At 41.8% G+C, this 20,437-nt stretch overlaps 1 protein-coding gene and 1 long non-coding RNA gene across 4 annotated transcripts in view; one reads left to right on the forward strand and one right to left on the reverse strand.

The window, feature by feature from the left end:
• LOC308572559 overlaps positions 1-17,466 on the reverse strand; it is a 28,507-nt gene extending 11,041 nt beyond the window's left edge. Inside the window, exon 1 of the long non-coding RNA XR_014001809.1 lies at positions 16,934-17,466. This is a non-coding gene — a long non-coding RNA (uncharacterized lncRNA). The remainder of the gene's footprint in view (positions 1-16,933) is intronic.
• FBXL20 (F-box and leucine rich repeat protein 20) overlaps positions 1-20,437 on the forward strand; it is a 68,197-nt gene that overhangs the window by 18,853 nt on the left and 28,907 nt on the right. For 2 of the 3 annotated variants that reach the window (XM_081168694.1, XM_081168692.1), the window contains exon 2: positions 11,160-11,221. In XM_081168694.1, coding sequence (XP_081024820.1) covers positions 11,160-11,221 — 62 coding nt within the window. Of the gene's footprint in view, positions 1-9,215; positions 9,311-11,159; positions 11,222-20,437 lie in introns of all 3 variants that reach the window. The other variant, XM_081168693.1, reaches the window with a different exon arrangement.

A 20,437-nucleotide genomic window follows, 5' to 3' on the forward strand; every position in this document is an offset into this window, starting at 1 on the left:
TTTGGATCTGGGTTTTCCCATTGAAATGCCCGTATTCAGTCTGCTCTACAACACTGGGCCTGAATTGCTTATTGTTCCCAAAGAATTAACAACATGGTACAAGCAGGGCAATGGCCCAGGAATTGCAAGGTGCTTCATGGATTCTTCCCTCATCTTTTTCTGACCTTCTTGTGGTTGCTGCCCAACACACATGCCATAATTTCAGGAAGCCCATGGAAGTTGTAGAGAAGGGGTTTGGTATCAGTGTTAGAAACTGAGATATGATAACTAGGAGCTAAATGCCACCTTAAACCTAGGTTATGGGCGCAACAACGGAATGCCTAGGTACGCTTTTTTTTAATAACAAGAATACAAAGCTGAAAACCAATGAACTTCAGCTAAAATATTATGTTCATTTTTCAAATGGTCTAGTCCTTCCCCTCCTCACCCATCTAATATTCTTAAGAATATTAAGTCTTCAGAGAGCAGCTGGAAGTGGGGAGGCATAAAAAGGTCCTCCTTTCCTTCCACTTTGCAGTTTTACTCTGAAACCTTAGGCGCAGTACTGCGTCCAGAGCTCAGAAACTGCTCATGCTAATGAAATTCTCTATTGCAAAATGTGCCCAGAACAATGGGAGTTTCAAGCACTGTTTGGTATATGTAATCGGCCATCCATCAGTTCCTGTTCCTCGGGCCTAATAACACCTGTGCTTGGAGCAGATATCAGACTTTTAATGCTTGTATTCATGAGTGTGGTGACTGTGGCCGTCTGCAGATACACATTTCCCAGAGAGAACACAGTTTATGAAGTGAGCTGTAAAAAGGGAAGTGAAGAAAAGAAAATAGAAGTCCCTGGACAGCAGGGAAGCTTCTAAAGAAAGCTCACCCAGCCGGAACTGTTTGTATTATTTATAAATTGCTGTGGACAATATTCTCCATACAGCTCCTCCCAGAGGAATAGTGGTTTTTTAAATACAATTTGTGGAAGAACTATTTCAGCATCATAAACAGAAATATGGAATCTTGTTACTCCCTGTGTGCATATTGGGTGGCTAATAGCAGGCAAAATGTATTTTTCTTTTTAGACTTCTAGTCCAAGCCAATTCCTAAGGCTCAGGATGGGTTATAGTTAGTGATTTAAGTGTCACATACAAATTAAGTTCTGATGCAGGCACAACACTGGTTCCCTGCAAAGCATGATTTGTAAATCAGGAACCAGCCATGGGAGTGCATATTCCATCCTTTCCCTTGTTGACTTAGCTGTGGCTTATATCTCACTGATGCAGTTAGGATGTGTAAAACTACTTCGACCTCTCGCTTCAAATCCTAGTTAGCAAGAGAATCCTGATTAGATGGAAGCATGCGTCCCCAAGGCTGTGCCCCTCTTTTGCAGACCATGTGCATTTCCCTTATATTTTCTGGAAAACAAGTAGGGGAAACCTAGCAATAATTTCATTGATCTCAGATGTTGCAGTTTGTACATGGTGGAAGAGGCGGTCTCTTTTTGTACTCAAAGGCGAAAGAGTTCATTAGCTTGACTTTATGGCAGCAAGAATAATCATGGTTGCTCTTTTGGAACTGGTACTCCATGGTAGGATTTAAATTTGGCAAAAAAAATATGCAAGCTATTTTATGGTCTGATGTCTACCATGCACATTCTTGGTGAAAGGCCTCTTAATGTATTTCTGTATATGCCCAGGATACCTTGTATTTCACTTGTATCCTTTCAGTCTATAAATATTTTGGAGTGTTTGGAAGTTTTCTTTGAAGTAAAAGATATAGATACAGTGGTACCTCGGCTTACATACACTTCAGGTTACATACACTTCAGGTTACAGACTCCGCTAACCCAGAAATAGTACCTCGGGTTAAGAACTTTGCTTCAGGATGAGAACAGAAATCGTGCTCCGGCGGCGCAGCAGCAGCAGGAGGCCCCATTAGCTAAAGTGGTGCTTCAGGTTAAGAACAGTTTCAGGTTAAGAACGGACCTCCGGAACGAATTAAGTACTTAACCCGAGGTACCACTGTAATGGAACTGGAATAAAAAATGGATCACAAAAGTGTTTGAGCTGTTCTGCATCTGCAATGCACTTGACCCAACATCTCAGGAAAACTTTTGTAGCAAGAGAGTGTTACAGTGGAAAACTATTTACTTATAATTGACTAGAAATATATATAAAAGTTCTGGTCCATGGGGTCACGAAGAGTCGGACACGACTAAACAACAAAATATATACCGTATTTTTCGCACTATAGGACGCACTTTTTCCCCTCCAAAAATGAAGGGGAAATGTGTGTGCGTCCTATGGTGCGAATGCAGGCTTTTGCTGAAGCCTGGAGAGCGAGAGGGGTCCGTGCGCACCGACCCCTCTCGCTCTCCAGGCTTCAGGAAGCTATCCCAAGTCTTGCAAGCCCGGCGGGATGTCCCGCGGGCTCGCAAGGCTTGCGGGCAGCAGCCTGCACCCAAAAGCTGGGGACAGCGGGGAGGCGCAGAGCCGCCACCCCGCTATTCCCCGACCTGATCTGGAGGCTGGCGGGGGGAGAAGCAAACAGCTTTCCGAAGTGGGGCGGCTGGGGCAGGTGTCCCCACCCCCCTCCCCACTTCGGAACAGCTTTCCGAAGTGGGGCGGCTGGGGCTGGTGTCCCCGCCCCCCCCGCCCCACTTCGGAACAGCTTTCCGAAGTGGGGCGGCTGGGGCAGGTGTCCCCGCCCCCCCGCCCCACTTCGGAACAGCTTTCCGAAGTGGGGCGGCTGGGGCAGGTGTCCCCGCCCCCCCTCCCCACTTCGGAACAGCTTTCCGAAGTGGGGCGGCTGGGGCAGGTGTCCCCGCCCCCCCCTCCCCACTTCGGAACAGCTTTCCTTCGGAACAGCGTTTTAAAATGCTGGGGGTCGGGAGCGAAGCGCTGCCGACCCCCAGCATTTTAAAACCTTCCCGGGACACGGGGAGATTTTAAAATGCTGGGGGTCGGCAGCGCTTCGCTCCCGACCCCCAGCATTTTAAAACCTTCCCGGGACACGGGGAGATTTTAAAATGCTGGGGGTCGGCGGCTAACGCTTCGCTCCCGACCCCCAGCATTTTAAAATCTCCCCGGGACAGAGACTTCTCTGCTGTCCCTTGGAGATTTTAAAATGCTGGGGGTCGGCAGCGAACGCTTCGCTCCCGCCCGCCAGCATTTTAAGATCGCCCGGGGCAGGCGGGGGGGGGAGGCAGGCGGGGGGAGCAAAGACTTTTGCCCCCCGCCGGCCTTCAGAAGAGGTCCTCTTCTGAAGGCCGGCTGTGGGCGAAAGTCTTTGCTCCCGACCGCCAGCATTTCCCTATGGGCTTTCGTCTTGCGATGCAAGCCCATAGGGAAATTCGTCTTGCGAAGCGCCTCCAAAACAGAAAACCCTTTCGTCTTGCGGGTTTTCCGTCTTGCCAGGCATTCGTCTTGCGGGGTACCACTGTATAATGCAAGTTTCTGCACCCTGTCTGTCTCTTGGGAAAGGTGACTTGGCGTCTGGTTCACAGAACTGAAAAGCAAGCAGTATCATGAGATGAGAGAGAAGCAAGAGAAGTACAGGCCATGTCAAGGCCAGCCCGTGGATTCTCATATTTTCCTTGAATCCAAGAGTGCTATTAACTCTCCCTGCCTGTGGTATCTGTAGTAGGCTACTTGAAAGGTTATTGGGACAGGTACTAAAATATGCCTTTAATTTCTCTTATGATCCCACATGCGTTTTGAAAACTCAGAAGTCTCTTTGCTTCTGATTTCATGGCCCACTCTCACCATTTTTCTTCCCTGGACACTGACTTGCACAAAATTTAAGGGTTTGGATATACTAGATCCTGCCCTATATTTAAATTCTGTTTCTATTACTTAGCTAGGCTCTTAAAGATCTTCCAGAATGCTATAAGCTGTAACGGTTCATCCACAATGCCCCCCATTAAAAACAACAAAAACCTTAGAAGAATACCCCCAGATCTGTATGTGCCAGCACAAAGCTGCAATGCTTTTTTTCAGCACCAGCCCATAGAAAGCTCTCAGACCAGATCTCCTTTGCAACCTTGTCCTTTGGAATAATTCCTTTACAATGTCAAGGTCTTCTTTCCAGACTAGCAGTTTCTGCTGGTTGCTGATTTTGGCATTGATTCTTTTAATCATAAGGGCTTGTGTGAGCTTTCTTTTCTTTTTCTTTTTCTTTTTTTAGGAAATAAAGTCCTGATTCTGCCTCAGCTGAGAAGCAGCTGAGTTTGCCAGCAAATCAATATCTGTTCTGACCTTGCTTGAGCCAGGCAATGAATATTCCATGCTTCTCTTCCTCACACAGCGAAGAAAGAGACCATAGCCAGTGGCAGGGCACGTGTTTGCATACAGAAGGTCCCATGTTTAATCCTTGGTATCTCCAGTTATGACTGGGAAAGATTCCTGTCTGAAACTCTGGAGAACTTCCATTGTGAAGACAGATGCAAAGAATTCATCCAGCTTCTCTGCAGTTGCATTCCTCCTTCAGCACACTTTTGACTCACTTGTTATCCAACAGCCATGTATTTAAAAAATGTTTACTTGTTGGCCTCTTTATGTTTTTAACGAAGTATTCATCAAATTCTTTTTTTTTTAAATCCCTCGTGGTCTGCTCACAACTCTTTTGCTAAAGTTTATGTTCCTTTTTGTTCTTCTCATTTGGACAGAACTCCATTTCCTGAAGGAAGTCCTCTTACCTCTAATAGCTTCCATGACTCTGCTCATTAACTATGCTGCCATCCTCTTGGCCCTGGTGGTACCTTTACTGATTTGCACTGTACATTCTAGCCAATCTGTTATTGTGGTTTTAAACAGCCCCAAACCATTCTGGAGAGATTTGACCCTCTTGACTTTGCCGTTCCACTGTCTTATAAGCAACCCCTCATTTGGGGGGAAGTTTCCACTTTTGAAGTCAAATGTGACGGTGTTGGACTTTCTTAGCAATTGTCCACTTACATGGCACTGTGATCACTGTTTCAAATTGGTTCAGCAACACTTACATCTCACACAAGGTCTTGGGCGCCACTTGAGTTGAGGGTTGCCATCTCTCTGGTCAGTTCCATGACCCAAACTGTTCTAAGGCAGAGTCGTTTAGGGTATCTGGAAATGTTACCTCTTGGTTGTGATTGGGTGTATGCATGCTCCAATCTGTGAGGGTAGTTGGAGGTTGGCCATTATTATGACACTTCCTCCTTTAGGTGCCCCCTCTATTTCAGTCTCCATCTCAAGGTCACCCTGGGCATTTTAGTTGGGAGGGGGTGATCATACATCCCCTGAATTAAATTAATCAGTGATCTTTGTAGAAGAGTTTGCCTTTTGGGGGACTTCTAGATGGTTGAACTCTTGTGTTCTCTTTGATACCACCTCCAGTGCACCCTTCCCTGAGGTCCTAGGGTTGAATGCAATCCTCTGGACTTCCGGGTTAGCGCCATTGGCGAATGGCGGAGTTCCTCCGAACGGAGGAACTGGCTCCGTGGAAACTGGGTCTTCCCACCGCGGCGAAGGTGGGGACCAACTAGAAATCCCAGGCAGAGGAAGCCTGGGAACGTGGGGTTCGGCAGGGCACCAGGAGCGCCCTCCCCTACGCACCGGGAACCCCATTTTGGGGCTCCGGAGTGAAGTGGGGTGAGCGGCGCGGTGCTGCGAACTGATTGCTACTTTCACGGAGTGAAGCCGCACAGCCATTGCCGGAGAGCGCTGACTTTTTCCTGTGGACAATTGGATTTAAAACAAGTACCCGTGAGTAGAAACGGAAAATTGGATCAAGAAATATCTTAATTTGGCACCGAAGCGGGAAGGTTCAAAACAGGAAGTCCGCCTTCTGCTTTTTGTACATAGACTGAAGCAAAAACCTTGTAAGCTAAAGTCTGGAAAGTCGTTAAAAAAGTTTTAATTTCCTTCATTTATAATTACTGAAACCCCCTTGGAAGCAGGAGAGAAGGGGGGGGCTTTGTTTAACGCCTGCAGGAGAGGGAGTGAAGAAAGATAAGTTTCCACTGTCTCTAACCTGGGAATGGGGTGTCAGAGACAGAAATTCTTGGAGAGGTTCATTGACTGTGAATGGAATACTTTGACAGATAGCTAAAGAAGAGAAATAAATTGATTCCAATGTTGCCTTCTGCATTCTAAAGAAACAAAATATCTGAAAAATGAAAGTAATTTTCCTTTGTTGAACTTGCCTTAAAAAAAATGGATACAAATAGAAATTGTCTCCTCTAGAGGGAGCTTGCTAAATTGTTGCTGCGTCTACTTGAGGACTCTACAGCTGTCAGATCGTGGGACCAGTCCTTTTTGACCTTGACTAAATATGAGCTGGGAGGAAGGTTTGGTGCTTGCTTTATGCAAGACAAGTGCCTTGCTGGAACAGATGCATGAGAAGATGGATTTGATGAATGAGAAAATGGATTTGATGACTGTTGTGGTTAATAACTGTGGACAAACAGGGAATATTGATACAGAAACTATTCAGGGACCAACTCAGGAACCTGTACTGATTGGGCAAGTGCAGAAGATAATGGAGGAGGTTGCGGTTGCACCTCAAATAATACAAATGGAGAGACCCGAGGCCCTACAGGAGTATAAGCTGCTGTCTTTGAAGATTGAAGTTGGAGTCGGCCAGGGGGAGTTTGGAGCTGAGGAGGTTCTTAACTTTGGAGAGACCTCGAAATATGTTTTTAAATATTTTTTGGACTACATTGATGATGGTGGGGAGTGGGACTCTGGGGAATGGGCTGATTGGATGAAGGGAGACGAAGATAATTTGGGGTTGGAATCCCCCAGAGACCTACTCCCCAACGAGAAAGGAAAGAAACTAAGAAAGAGACCAACAAAAGACAAGGAAAAGTGCAAGTATAAACAAGAAGAAGATCTGCAGAAGGGACATGGAAGAGACTTAAGGGCCTCGGACATTAGATTACCAGGTTGATGGACTAGATGGAATGGACAGTAAGGACTGACACAACCCGAGACCAGGAAGAAGAGACGTTGGATGAAGATTGGAAGAAAAATTATAAAGAAAATACTTTTTTCTAGGGAATTAGCCTAAAATTAATGAACATTAGGGAAAATGTTGGAATGAAACTATATGACTCTAGTAGAAAAGATATCAGGAGTTATGTATAATCGAGTATTAAGCGTTAAGCTTTAAAGTATTTTTTTGTAAGATAAGGTTAAATAACTTAAGGTAATTTGAATAACAGAATATGGGGAAAGGATGGAAAGGATCTGTTGAGTTAATTAATAGGTTAAATTGTCAAGATAAATTATTTAGTAAAAATTGAGAAAGATGGAAAGAATTTGCTGAAATAATCAAACTAGAATACAAAAAGGGAGGTGTGAGAAGGTCAATGAAACAAGCAAATGGAAGTTAAAGATATGTAATATGGGATTTGTGTCTTTTTTTCCTTTTTTATCTTTTTGCTGTATTGTTGCATTGGTTTTTATGTCTTGTTTTTGTTTTTTGTTTTTTTCTTGTTTTTTTCTATGTATTGTAGTGTTGTTTTTAATTTTTTTTCTTTTTTCTGTAATTTTGAAATTATTAATAAATATTATTTTAAAAAAAGGGGTTGAATGCAATCCTCCAAACCCTTTTAGTTGGGACTTTCCCCAGATCTTGCACACACACACACACACCCTTGAGTGTTTGTGTTTGTCCTTGGACTCTGCTAATGCCTCTTTCTTACCTAGAAGAAACATAGAGATGGGTGTGTAAGTAAGTGTAGAAACTACTTGACTGTACAAAGGTAACATATACATTCATTTCTCTGCCTTTTTTGTGTGTCTGGCCCCAGCCAGTTCTGGCATGTGGCCCCCAGAAAGTTACCAGAAAGGAACGTGCCCTTGAGCTGAAAAAAGTTTCACACCCCTGCTGTAGTTTGTATCCATATATAACTGTGCCCCACTGGTTCTCTCCATTCTACTAGTTTTACTTTATGTCTTCTATAGCTATGTTCTTCTCTTAAGACCAAGCACTGCTGCCCACTCATCTTGACTTAGACAGCCTTTCTCAATCTGTGGGTCCCCAGATGTTGTTGAACTACAACTCTCATCACCCCTAGCTAGTAAGGCCAGAGCTCAGGGATGATGGGAGTTGTAGTCCAACAACATCTGGGGACCCTCAGGTTGAGAACCGCTGACTTAGAAGCTTCCAGCATTTAGCATATAACACTTGTATATGGTGTCTTCCTCTTCATAATTTTGGCACATGTGTTTTACCCTACAAATTGGCCTCAAGTCCAGGGAGAAGGATTCCTTTTGACTAAATTGCATGACCTGGTTTCTGCAGAAGTGACATGTAATAAATGGTTGGAAGCTCATACCTTATAAAGATGATTGATTAGCTGTAAGCAAACTTGCTTACCTGGGTGCCACTGAAGTAGATATAGCTGTGTTACATCTGGTGCATCAAGACAGAGTATGAGGTGAGGCTTCTGCTTGTAGAGATTCTTCTCGATTATTTTTTTTTTAAATTACATCTGCTGTGAGGAAAGCAACAACCCGTTCTGCTGCTTCGTAATAAATGGGGTAATAAATAGAGCAGTGGTCTTTGAGCTTAGCAGACCTAGCATCAAGCAGTGTTCAGTTCTGACAGCTCCTAGTCAGATCAACTTCAAAGATTTATGAAGGGTAAAATAAGATACAGCAAGACCTAACCTGAGCTCTTAACATGAGGAAGAGAGCAGAACAAAACTTGGGTGTTGAGTTTTTTACTGGATGGGGTGCAGTCTGCATTGCACCTGTATTCTTTCCTCAGATGCATTCGCTAGAGTTTGTTGGTGCAAGATCTTTAAGCACTTGAGAGAGAGAGAATTCTGATGCACTCCTTCCTTCTGGCAATTGATCCCCTCTTTAAGAAAGAGTGAATGGCCCAAGGTCACCCAGTGAATTTGGTGGGTATTTGAACCCAAGTCTTGCACCCCAAGGGCAAGACTCTATCCTTAATTAGACCCACAAGCGAAGTCTTCATTTAACTTTTTACATACTCAAACATCATAGTAAACTGGGTGTGGGGTATCTGTTGTTACACTTTGGCTATTATTGAACTCCCAACGCACATGTACCCCAGCTGACATGGACAATGGCCAAGGATGATGATAGCAAGAGGTCTGAATTGGCAAAATGTGGCTGGTGTCTTGACTCCAAACCATGATTTACAAAGCCCTTTCAAAGTGTGGTTTCAAATCACGGTTTGGAGGCAAGGTGCTAACCCAAGTTTTCTCATTTGGCTATTAACAGCAAATATAAAAGAACCAGGAAGTGGATGAGGGAACCGTGTGTCAGGAATGAGCCCATGGTATGTGCTTTCTGAACTGGGCCTCCAATTCTGTCAGGTGAGCAAACCATTTTCTGGGATTTTCTTGGGTCGGTGGGGCAATTTTTAGGAACTGGCATCAAAATTCTAGGTAACTGATGTGGTTACATGTTGATAACTTTTTTTTTTCCAGCCTTTCACAAATGCTACCTACCTGCAGTGTAACTCTATGGAAACAGTGTCCCTATTTGTCTATTTCTGCAAAGCCATAACCACAATGCACAGAGATTACCTGCATATTCACACATAAAAAATGCTTGGCGTGCCGGGCTATTTTAAACCCGAAGCAAATAATTCTTGTCTTGTTCCCCTGCTCTCTCAAGCCAGGTTGTGTCTTTTACATGCCAGCTGAAATCTTAATACATACTACACATGGATTTTTAAAAATCCTGATTTCTATGACTGGTGAAGTCATATGAGCTGGCCCACTACTTCAGTTCTTGGCCCTGTTTGCATACCTTCCTCTTTGTGTAGAAATCTGAACTGTTGAATTGTATGCCTGCTGTGGCTTCTCCAAGTGAAGAGTGTTCATGAATGTGGTACTGATGGGGATACAGATGCTGAGAGAAACACGTTAGCTGTTAGCTGATGTATGCCCAGCAAACTTCCACTGGTTATGCCAACTTTCCATCTTTGGAGTGCAAAGTCCAAATGCCAAAGAAATAGCCCACACTACTGAGTTTACCATCAGCCAGCTCCCCTCCACTATAGTGACTACACAATTTCCTGCATTCCTATTTATATATCGCCATTCTTCCATATTGGAATACAAAGAAGTGTACATAGGGTTCCCAGACATTTTTCCATCCAGGCACTGACCAGACCCAGACCTGTTTAGCTTCAGCATGATTTACTATACCATATGCTCTGAGAAATGGTTTATGATATGAAATCCTGAAGAGCTCAGTTTGACAAATGTTGGTGGATTACTACTGTTAATTGGGGTTATTATTTGCCGATTGAGGGGTCTGTGTCTATTTAGTTTTTCTGTTTAAAATGGTACTTTGTTGTTGATGTCTCCTTTATTGTGTTGGTGTATTTTTTATTAAAAAAACAAACCCCAACGAATTGTATTTGTGGCATTGTAGGTTTTTGCTTTTATTGTGAGTCACACTTGTTAGGTGACACAGACATTAAATAAATTATAACAATAATAAACAGCTGATATGTTAGGGTTACCCTTGCCTACTAGATGAGCAAGTGATGCGACTTGGAGATAAATGACTTCTTGTATCTAGAAGTACATCTCTCTATCTCAAGGTCTGTTATAGCTCTGTTATAAGAGAGTGCTCCATTAATAGACAGGGGGCAAACAAGCAAGCAGCGCACCAAGGTATTTTCAGAGGAAATGACTCAAGCAAGTGATCCAAGACGTACACTTTTGAGAAAGCAAATATGCCCCAGGATCAAGGTTCAATCTGAAACAGGGAAATTATTTTAGGGGATTAGAACCTTTTTGCCTAATTAATAAAGGGGAAACTGTATTTGGAATTCTGATCCATTCTTTTCAGTCTGTATCTAGCTGTTGCACATCCACATAATCCAGCAGGAAAAGGTAAACACTTAGGGGTTGGGGGGGCATATGGTGTATGGCCTGTTACTGAGAAACCAAAATAAACTGCCATATTATTCATGCTAGTTCATTTAGAATTCAACACAACCCTAAATGTTCAGTGTGAGTTGCACTTTATTTTAATACCAGCCTTTTAAAATAAACATGCAAGGCACTATGTCTTCTTCAAATGCCACCTTTTCAGATTGCCTCAAAAATAGCTTTCCCTTATGAAGTTGCCATGCTCCCCCAAGTTTGTAAGAGATAATGATCCACACAACAGGGTAAATGCATGTTGTTGCTTTCTCTATTGCAGATGTTCTCAAACAGTGATGAGGCTGCAATCAACAAAAAACTTCCCAAAGAACTGCTGCTTCGGTAAGTCGCCTTTTGGCTTGTGCAAGTCTAGGAGTTTTGGTAACAGCTGAGTGAGCAGAGACCATAGTTGACTGTAAGTCAATAAAATCCGTAAATTCAACAAATTCTGAAGGTGGTGCAGAATTATGCAAACATCTCCCAAATCTCTTAATCTGTCAGTCAGGCTAGTTTTACTGAGTGTGGTTATGCCGTGCAGAATCAACAGGTATTAGGAACCTAAATAAGGTATGTGCCTTGCCACTACCGCTTCCTTAGGCAATGAGAAGTTCAGGGACAGTACTATGTGGTTTGGTTTTCTTTGGCTGAAAAAAGCACAGGAGACTATGGGGTCTTTGTAATTAATCTATTTACCAAAATGCAACAGTGTATTAGAAACAAGTAGACTCCTAAAAAGAAAGGCAGCATGACTGCTAATCTGCTTTAGATTCCCAAAGAGAGCAACTGTGGTCAAGGTGCTTCAGTTTGAGCCAACTCGCAGCTCAAAATTTGAATGAGGAAATTAAAACAAACTTTATAGATTTTTATGCCACTGCCATTGGCTTCCAAATGCAAGGGGGATCGTTTTCCAGCCATTCAGGATGGTTAATATTAAAGTGTTGTGGTTTTTAAGTTCCTGACCATCCTTTAGTGGTTTGTAGCCAGTAATAACTGGTTGACTGAGAGTTTGACGTGAATGTAATTTTAAAGATTTACACCCTGGCTTTATCTTCTGAAGTTTTATTAGATTTGATTGCTAGCAGTTAGATACAGTTGTTAATAATAAACTTGTGTTGAAGCTAGAACTTGACCACTGGTTTACTGTTGGAACTACAAATGGACTAGTCAATCTGTTTCCAGTCTGTGACGCTTCACATGTGTTCACTTGTCAGTTGCTTCTGTCCAGTTTCCACATTGACCTGCATTTTTTTTTTAAGATCTGCATGAAAATTTGCATCTCTCAAAACACTCATTCCTAAATGCATTTTCTTGCACAATGCACATTCTAACAAATATTGGTACATTTTTAGAGCTAAGGACAACATTGGAACATTAGGAAAGTGAGCGTAAAAACTGTTGGAACTAAATCTGAACTGCACATTAGTCTGGGAGGTGTCAGTTCATATCAGAATTCATAAATATGGGATTCCTCAAGCATCCCTAGTTGGAAATATTGTTAAACGTGTCTCTTCTGCCGCACATACAAGGTACCTGAAGATGTCACACAAATAAACTCAGGAATTAAGAATACGCATAGCCTAAAGAGGAAACAAAGAAAAATGTTTATTAGTGGTATATAATATTTTGTTAGCTCTTGGTAATGCAAATAGAGGAGGGATGGGAAACGTAATGCAAATAGAGGAGGGATGGGAAACATTTGCTATTAAAGTTGACACTGGAAATCCATTGTAAAGATGCAGAGCTGTGGCATATTGGCATATTCTAAAACGATTGAATTAACATACATTCGTGCTGCTTTCATACTTCCTAGTGGATGTTATTCACTCATCCTATAATTCTCCTTTTCAAAAATCATGAACTACGTGTGAACTGATAGGAGGAGTTGAGTCAGTCTCTCAAATCTTGATTTATGGATTGTATGCTCTATTCTGCTGCCTAAAATTTGATTCTATCAAGTCAGAGACAGATACTATATTGCTTATGAAAGTGTGAAAATAGTAAAGGGACAGCTATATATTTACTATGTTCAACCTACCATCTTGTAACTTCAACCTGTCTAATCTTTCATCAGGCTTGCAGATTGTACCAGTTTTACCTGCCTCTTTGCCGACTAAATGTCAGCAGTTTTTTTAAGGTGGCTTGTATGTGTGCATACCAGTGAGCAGTAGCAAGTACCTGCTTAAGTGTAAAGTGGTGGACTCTAATGTTAAACGTGAGATAAAAGAACCGGTAAAAGAAACTTGCCAATCCAGTTAGCTCAGGTTACAGACATGGTAGATCAGCGATAGGCTGCTTTACATTGTTACAGCTCGTTTTAAAGGTTGTGACATCATATACTGGCTGTTAGATAGCATCACTTGGCCTTTCTCTCCATCTAGCAGAATAGTCAATACCTAAAGCTTACTTACTGATTATTTCTTTCTTAAATATTGGATTCTGTCTCCCAGACTTTTGGAGCTGGTTTCTGGGAATTTCAAACATTTTTCCAACATCACTTCTAGTACAGTGTACAAAAACTTTAGGTGATTAAAGTTATCTCTGGTTTCTTGAACTTTAGCCCACATTGCGGATCAGGGGGATAGAAGGTTTGTTTATTTTGGATATGGAAGATCAACTTAGCAGTGAAGCATATCAGACTAGCCTTCAGCAAATCACACACTGAGCTGAATCTTCACATAGTTGCTTTGAGGATTTGCTAAGTATTGTAACTTGCCTGAAGCTCTTCAGATATAAATAATAAACTGCATTTTCATATATTTCCATTGCTGGATGTTTGTTAATCTGCATACTGATCATAGAGGTTTTGGTCTTGCAGGCCCCACGAAAACACCCCCATTTGTTCATGTATTTGTATATTACTTGCCCAGCTTTGTGTTATGAGGTTATTGATGTGCTCTGTTTTACCAAACACTTTGGTATGGCCATAGGGTCAACAGTTACCTGAGTTTTCACACTAGCAAGCCATTTGCTTGCAGTTGGGGAAGGTAGGGACCATTGAAACTAACCTGATTGTATCCTTCGTAGCCTAATTGTGTGGTTAAATTTTAGTTGTTAACTTAATGTGTTTTAGAATCGTCCTGAAAAATGTTCATTGAATTTCTTTACAATAGATATTCAGGGGTATAACTGACTCCTTAGAAATAATCGGCACATGAGTTATCCTGTTTTAGCCTCACAACTCTATAAGGCTGCATACACTGAGAGCAGAGACTTGAACCCAAATCAAAGTCCACTACAGTGGTGCCTCGCAAAACGAAAAGAATCCGTTCTGTGATTCTCTTCGTCTAGCGGTTTTTTCGTCTTGCGAAGCAAGCCCATTGACGGTTTAGCAGATTAGCGCTATTAGCGGCTTATCGGATCAGCTGATAAGCGGCTTAGCGGCTTAGAAAAAGAGGGGGGAAAGGGAAAAAACCCCGCAGGAACTCGCAAGACATTTTCGTCTTGCGAAGCAAGCCCACAGGAGATTGGTTTTGCGAAGCACCTCCAAAATGGAAAACTCTTTCGTCTAGTGAGTTTTCCGTCTTGCGAGGCATTCGTCTTGCGGGGCACCACTGTACTCTGCTGTAGTCTAGCTCTCATATAAATCCTTCATGCAGTTGGCAGAGTTACTATGGAAAGCTGCATACTCGAGATTACCCTTAAAGGCAAAATGTAGATAAGCCCGGAGACCTCTTTACATCTAAGGAATGCGTATAGAAGCAAGCTGTTGCTTATGAAAGCTTTGCCACAATAAAATGATTAATTTTGGAGGTCTTGCAAGCCACTTCTTATTTATTTATTTATTTAGCAGCAGATTAATACGGCAGTCTTTCTGGAATTCCTCCTGAGAAGCTGAGTTCTGCATTCAGGGTTCTGCCAAACTTTGCTCTTGGGAACAAACGAGGAGGATTGAGTTTATAAAAAGTTAAACCATAAGCAAGAGTTTTGAGAACTGGAAACTTTCTGTTGTGCATACTGCGAAAATTCATTAATGCACATTGGCAGGGCAGCCTTTGAAAGGGAGTCTTATCAAGGGGACAGGCTTATAAATGGGCATCAGTTTCTGTCAGACAAAGGCTGGTGTGTTTTCATACAGCCCTGCTGTGTAAGTTCTTGTTCCCTCATTCCTTCATTCCAAAGAACGTCTCATGTACGGGGGTGTTGAGTGAAAAGCATTATTTTTCTCCCATTGAGTTGCAGTAGTGTGGACAACAGGTTGGCTTCTAATCATGATGACTTTGCACTGGGATTCCTACATTGTGTCTGACACTGGAGGTTTGTTTGCCCTTTCTGCTGCCACTTCATCATGCTCTGGCAACACAAGGGAGGAAAATAGGGGACAGGAGTACCATGCCAACACTGTTTGTTTTTTCTCGCTCTAACTCTTTTGCACACACACACACTCAACACAGATGGCAGCCACATAAATGTGCAGTGGTAAAGAAGGAAACACAATATCATAACATTTGATGAGTTATGATGCTAGTATTTGAACGGATCTGGAACCTGTTTGCTTTCCAGCACACCTGAGAACTAGAGGACAACTGTGTTGTCAGTCCATTAAATGTAGGCCAGAGCTTAGGCCTGAACAGTGGCATCCATCCTTGCATAAGAGATCATGTTGCGATGGTTCCTGCTCCCTTACCGTAGGCACTTCTTCAAGCCATGCAGCACTTTTCTATAGTGATGATTTTTGTCACTTCTTATTCTTGTGAGAAAGCTTTTTGTTTAATCTAGCCTTGCGGAAAATTGCAATAACGTAGCCCTCAATTAATTTTTGCCTGCCTTCACATACCTATCAGTAACAGGGCAGCTTGGGTGGGTTTGGAGTTCCCAGTTAGAGGGACAAGAGGGGTTAGTGACTGCTCCAGTTTTCAGGGAAATCCTGTTTTTGTGTCTGTTTGCCCTTGGCCTTAAAGGCTGGTTTTTTTCTGTTGTTGCTTAAGTATTTGTTGTTTAATCTCAACCTGATTGTATCTCTGGGGGATTGGTTTTTGGAGATGGCTGGGAAGCTATATTTGCATTGGAGAAAGAAGAGGGAGCCATTCCCATTTGTGAATGTGGTGAGCAAAAGTGAATATATAGCAGTGATATTAAAACAGGTCAGTCCAAGGGAAGGCTAGGCAGATACTTAAGATGTGCTACACAGTGGGACAACATGTTCATTGAGCTATCCACTACTACCCCAAGGTCTCGTTCCTTGTCAGTCACCACCAGTTCAACCCCCCACATCACTGTATATGTCACTTTAAGATTATTATTTCTTTTGCCCCTACATGCATCGCTTTACGCTTGTTTACACTGAATTTCATTTACCGTTTTACTGCCCATTCGCTCACTAAGACTGTTTGTTTCAAAAGAATAGCATTCAAAATTCGCCTGCCCCCCAAGATTCCCGTTCTCACTCAAAGATCTACAGCATTATGTTGTCATTGCTAGAAAGTTCAGTGCTCTTGGTTTCAAACGTATGATCCAATGCACCCTATGAAGAGCTTCTGCCTGTATAGTTGTCCCTTGGGCTCTGTTTTTACTATTGTGGCTCCCTGCAGTGCCCAAGAAGCAGTTTTCAAAACTGACAGGAACTTTGGAGAGCATTCTGTCTCCAATGCAGGATATAAGGAGGTGTAAGAATCAGAACAGGAAACTGGGAAAGCCCCTTGATATCTTTGAATTCCAGGCAAGGGTGTTTTTGCTTTTTCCATTTTTGGTTTCAGTTAATATATTCTTTATTTTTGAGGGGTTTGTAGCTTCCCTTTACTGGGTTGCTGTAGTTATGACAGCTTGTAAAATTGCTCATTTTGAAAGGGCAAGTATTTGCACACACCAAGGGTTTATGGAACGTTTCTGCAGCTCTTTGTGGTTTGGCTAGCAGTCCCAGAAATTATTTTTCCCCTCCTTTAAATATACAAAATTAGGACTAGAAAGTGCTTATCCAATAAAATAAGTCCCTTCATCAGCCAGTGATAGTTGGGATGCAACTTTTGCTTTTCTCCCCCTTTGGATTCTACCCGTGGGTAAAGACAAAAAGATTACTGTGACATCTAGAGCCATTGGAGAGAAAGTGTGAGCTCTTACCTCAACTTTGACCTTCATATACGTCTCTTGAAGCTGTGGTCTGGAACACAGCAGGTTGAAACACATCTAGTTGCTCAGCAACAATTCTACAACTGCTACAGTGCCCCAAACATTAGACTTAGAGGCCTTTTAAAAAAGGCCTCCCCATTTAACTGTAGTATTTAGCTAACGGTAAGGCCTGGTTTCCACACTGCCTTCATTTCATTCCGTTCCATTTCACTTTTAATTTGTAGAGCACCTTTCTATATTACTATGCACAAGGTGGATTTGCAACAACCAAGTATACAGCAAAGATCACACACCTTATAATAATCAAATCCAATACAAAAAAGTCATGATAAAAACTTGACTTTACAATAAAAATATCAAATAAAGTAATATTCAATAATACATTAGAATATAATAGTACACAGTAAAATTAACTCTCAAAATACCAGCAAATAATAATTAAACAAAAATTCACCCTTAGCAATTCCATTGAATAATTTCTAAAGTATAATCAATAAAAATAACCATCTCACAGTGCATAAAATACCACAGTACGTACAAAGGATCAAATTGAGAAACAAAGATACACAACTTATGACAATATTTTAAAAAAATAACAATCCCTGAACTCTTCTCCCTTCCCAGCTACTTCAGAAACATGGCTGGTGTCATCCTAACAATTACACCCAGGTCCCTCGTGCAACATGTAAATTTTCTATATAAACCTCTCTAGTGACATGTATCCTCGTGGAATAAACATGATCAGCCTAGTACATAATTTCACCTTAATGTTACCGGCGGATGATATATGTTACTCATAGTAGCTGTAGAAGTAATTGTACTGAGGACATGTTGTTGGATAGCATATAAACCCAGAAATGCAACACTAAATTATCCTCAGATAATCAACAACAACCACAAATTCAATTGTTGGTCTTGAAAACTTAAGAAATAAGACTCCAATATAAAACTCCAATACATACACAGTGAATAAGGCTAAATAATATGCTAAAAGTTTAAATACTATATAATTATCATAAAACAATTACCCAATACAATAAAAGCCCCAGTGTAAACTAATGGAAAAACCACTTGAAACTGTCAGATGTCTAGTATGATGTTATGCTGGTTCTTTCCATTTAGTGCTTTCTTGCAAGTTTTGGGGGTAATTTTATGGAATAATGCTTGCATTTTTTGTGTTAGTGTGGTTTTGTAAACTGCATAGAGATTTTTAATTAAGCGGTATAAAAAAGAAATTATAAATCAGTAATCATACTTCTTCCCTCGCTACTGTGGCTTGGGGCTACTTTGGAGCTGAGCTGATCAGTCCCTCTCTCTCCTACTTACTGTAGTATATTCCACCCTCCCCTAAAGTGAGCTATTTAAGTAGAGGCATTAAGCAACAGAGGTCAGGAGGTTAATTAAACATGCAAGGGACTGAAATCGTATTACTCTTAAAAAGCAGAGCTGAGCAAATGGATATTGGCAAGGTGGCCTTTGTGTTGCTGATGGGAGATCACACAAGCACACAAAGCCAACATAGAGGTGGACTTTCTCTTAGAACAGATTGCTATACAGTGGTACCTTGATTTACTAACTTAATCCGTTCCAGAAGTCCATTCTTAAACCAAAGCGTTCTTAAACCAAGGTGTGCTTTCCCATAGCAGTGGGGGACTCAGTTTACAAATGGAACACACTCAACATGTTCTGCTTCCAAGGCAAAGTCCACAAACCAAAACACCTACTTACGTGTTTGCAGCGTTCTTAATCGAAGTTGTTCATAAACTAAGCTGTTCTTAAACCAAGGTACCACTCTATATCTCAGTGAAATGTAGGTATGATTAAATGCTTGCACCTTTCAAAATTAGCTCTCATTGGTGGTTTTTATAGATCAACATGGTTTAGAAGAAGCCACTACCCAAATAGAAATCTAGGGGTTTTTGGCAGTAGTTGGGGTGGTAGTGGTACATTCTTAGCATTTGATTTTTAAACTAAATTTCTCCCTGAAGGTTTTATTAAACAATATATACCATTGTGTTGGGGGCTTTACAACCTGCTCTGGCCCAATATTTGCTTGCAATAATATAATAAAAGTCCAGTGCCAAGGGCCTTCTGGCGGTTCCCTCACTGCGAGAAGTCAAGTTACAGGTAACCAGGCAGAGGGCCTTCTCGGTAGTGGCACCCGCCCTGTGGAATGCCCTCCCACCAGATGTCAAAGAGAAAAACAACTACCAGACTTTAGAAGACATCTGAATGCAGCCCTGTTTAGGAAAGTTTTTAATGTTTGACGGACTATTGTATTTTAATATTTTGTTGGAAGCCGCCAGAGTAGTTGGGGAAACCCAGCCAGATGGGCGGGGTATAAATAATAAATTATTATTATTATTATTATTATTATTATTATTATTATTATTATTATTATTATTAAAATTGACTGGCCACCTGTTAAAAATCTGCTCCTTAGCAACCACAGTTTATCTCACATTAAAATGTCTAGCAACATTTGTAGAGGCACTCAAGGTGGGAACCCAGTAAAGCACTTTCACATTTGAGAAACTGCAGTGAAGGACTTATCCACATTACAAAAATGCATCTTCTTTGCTTTCTTTCTCAAAATCCTAAAACCTTCCCATGTTGTATTATAATGCCTGCATGCTTTGTTGCATATAAATGCATGGAGAGGAAATTTCTGAAGAGTGAGAAGTAAAGAAAGGTTCATAGAGAGCTGAGTTTTAAAACCTTGTGACACGCATCCTGCCAAGTCTAACCCTCCTCCAAGATTGCTATATATGGCAGTGGGGAGGTTTCTGCATACAGTGGTGCCCCGCAAGACGAATGCTTCGCAAGACGGAAAACCCGCTAGACGAAAGGGTTTTCTGTTTTGGAGGTGCTTCGCAAAACGAATTTCCTATGGGCTTGCTTCGCAAGACGAAAATGTCTTGCGAGTTCCTGCAGGGTTTTTTTCCTTTTCCCTCCCTTTTTCCCAAGCCGCTAAGCCGCTTAACAGCTGATCCGCTAAGCCGCTTATCAGCTGATCCGCTAAGCCGCTAATAGCGCTAAGCCGCTAATGGGCTTGCTACGCAAGACGAAAAAACCGCAAGACGAAGAGACTCGCAGAACGGATTCTTTTCGTCTTGCGAGGCACGACTGTACTGGGAAAGGGGAAAACTGTCGGATAAGGCCTGAGAGTTACTTTCTGTTTGCCTATTGTTCTCTGGTTTGGAAACACACAGTTTATATATGGAGTAGAGTACTCCCAGTCTAGATGATGATAATGGGACAAAGGAGTGGATATGTCCCATCCCCCCCCCAAGTGTGTAGATTCCAAGTTCTTTGGTGTATAAATATTAAAAACGAACATGACTGTACCTCAGTAAAAATATCTTTCATTTCTTCTAGATAATATGCATGCCCAGGGTTAAGCCAGTTTCTGGAACATCTTTCCACCCTTTCCTAACCACTTCATTCATCCTGATGTAGTCTGTGTAAATCAAAAACTTGCATGTATTTCACATC

The sequence above is a fragment of the Podarcis bocagei genome (genome assembly GCF_964188305.1).
Source record: "Podarcis bocagei genome assembly, chromosome: 13".
In the NCBI taxonomy this organism is placed as follows: Eukaryota; Metazoa; Chordata; class Lepidosauria; order Squamata; family Lacertidae; genus Podarcis; species Podarcis bocagei.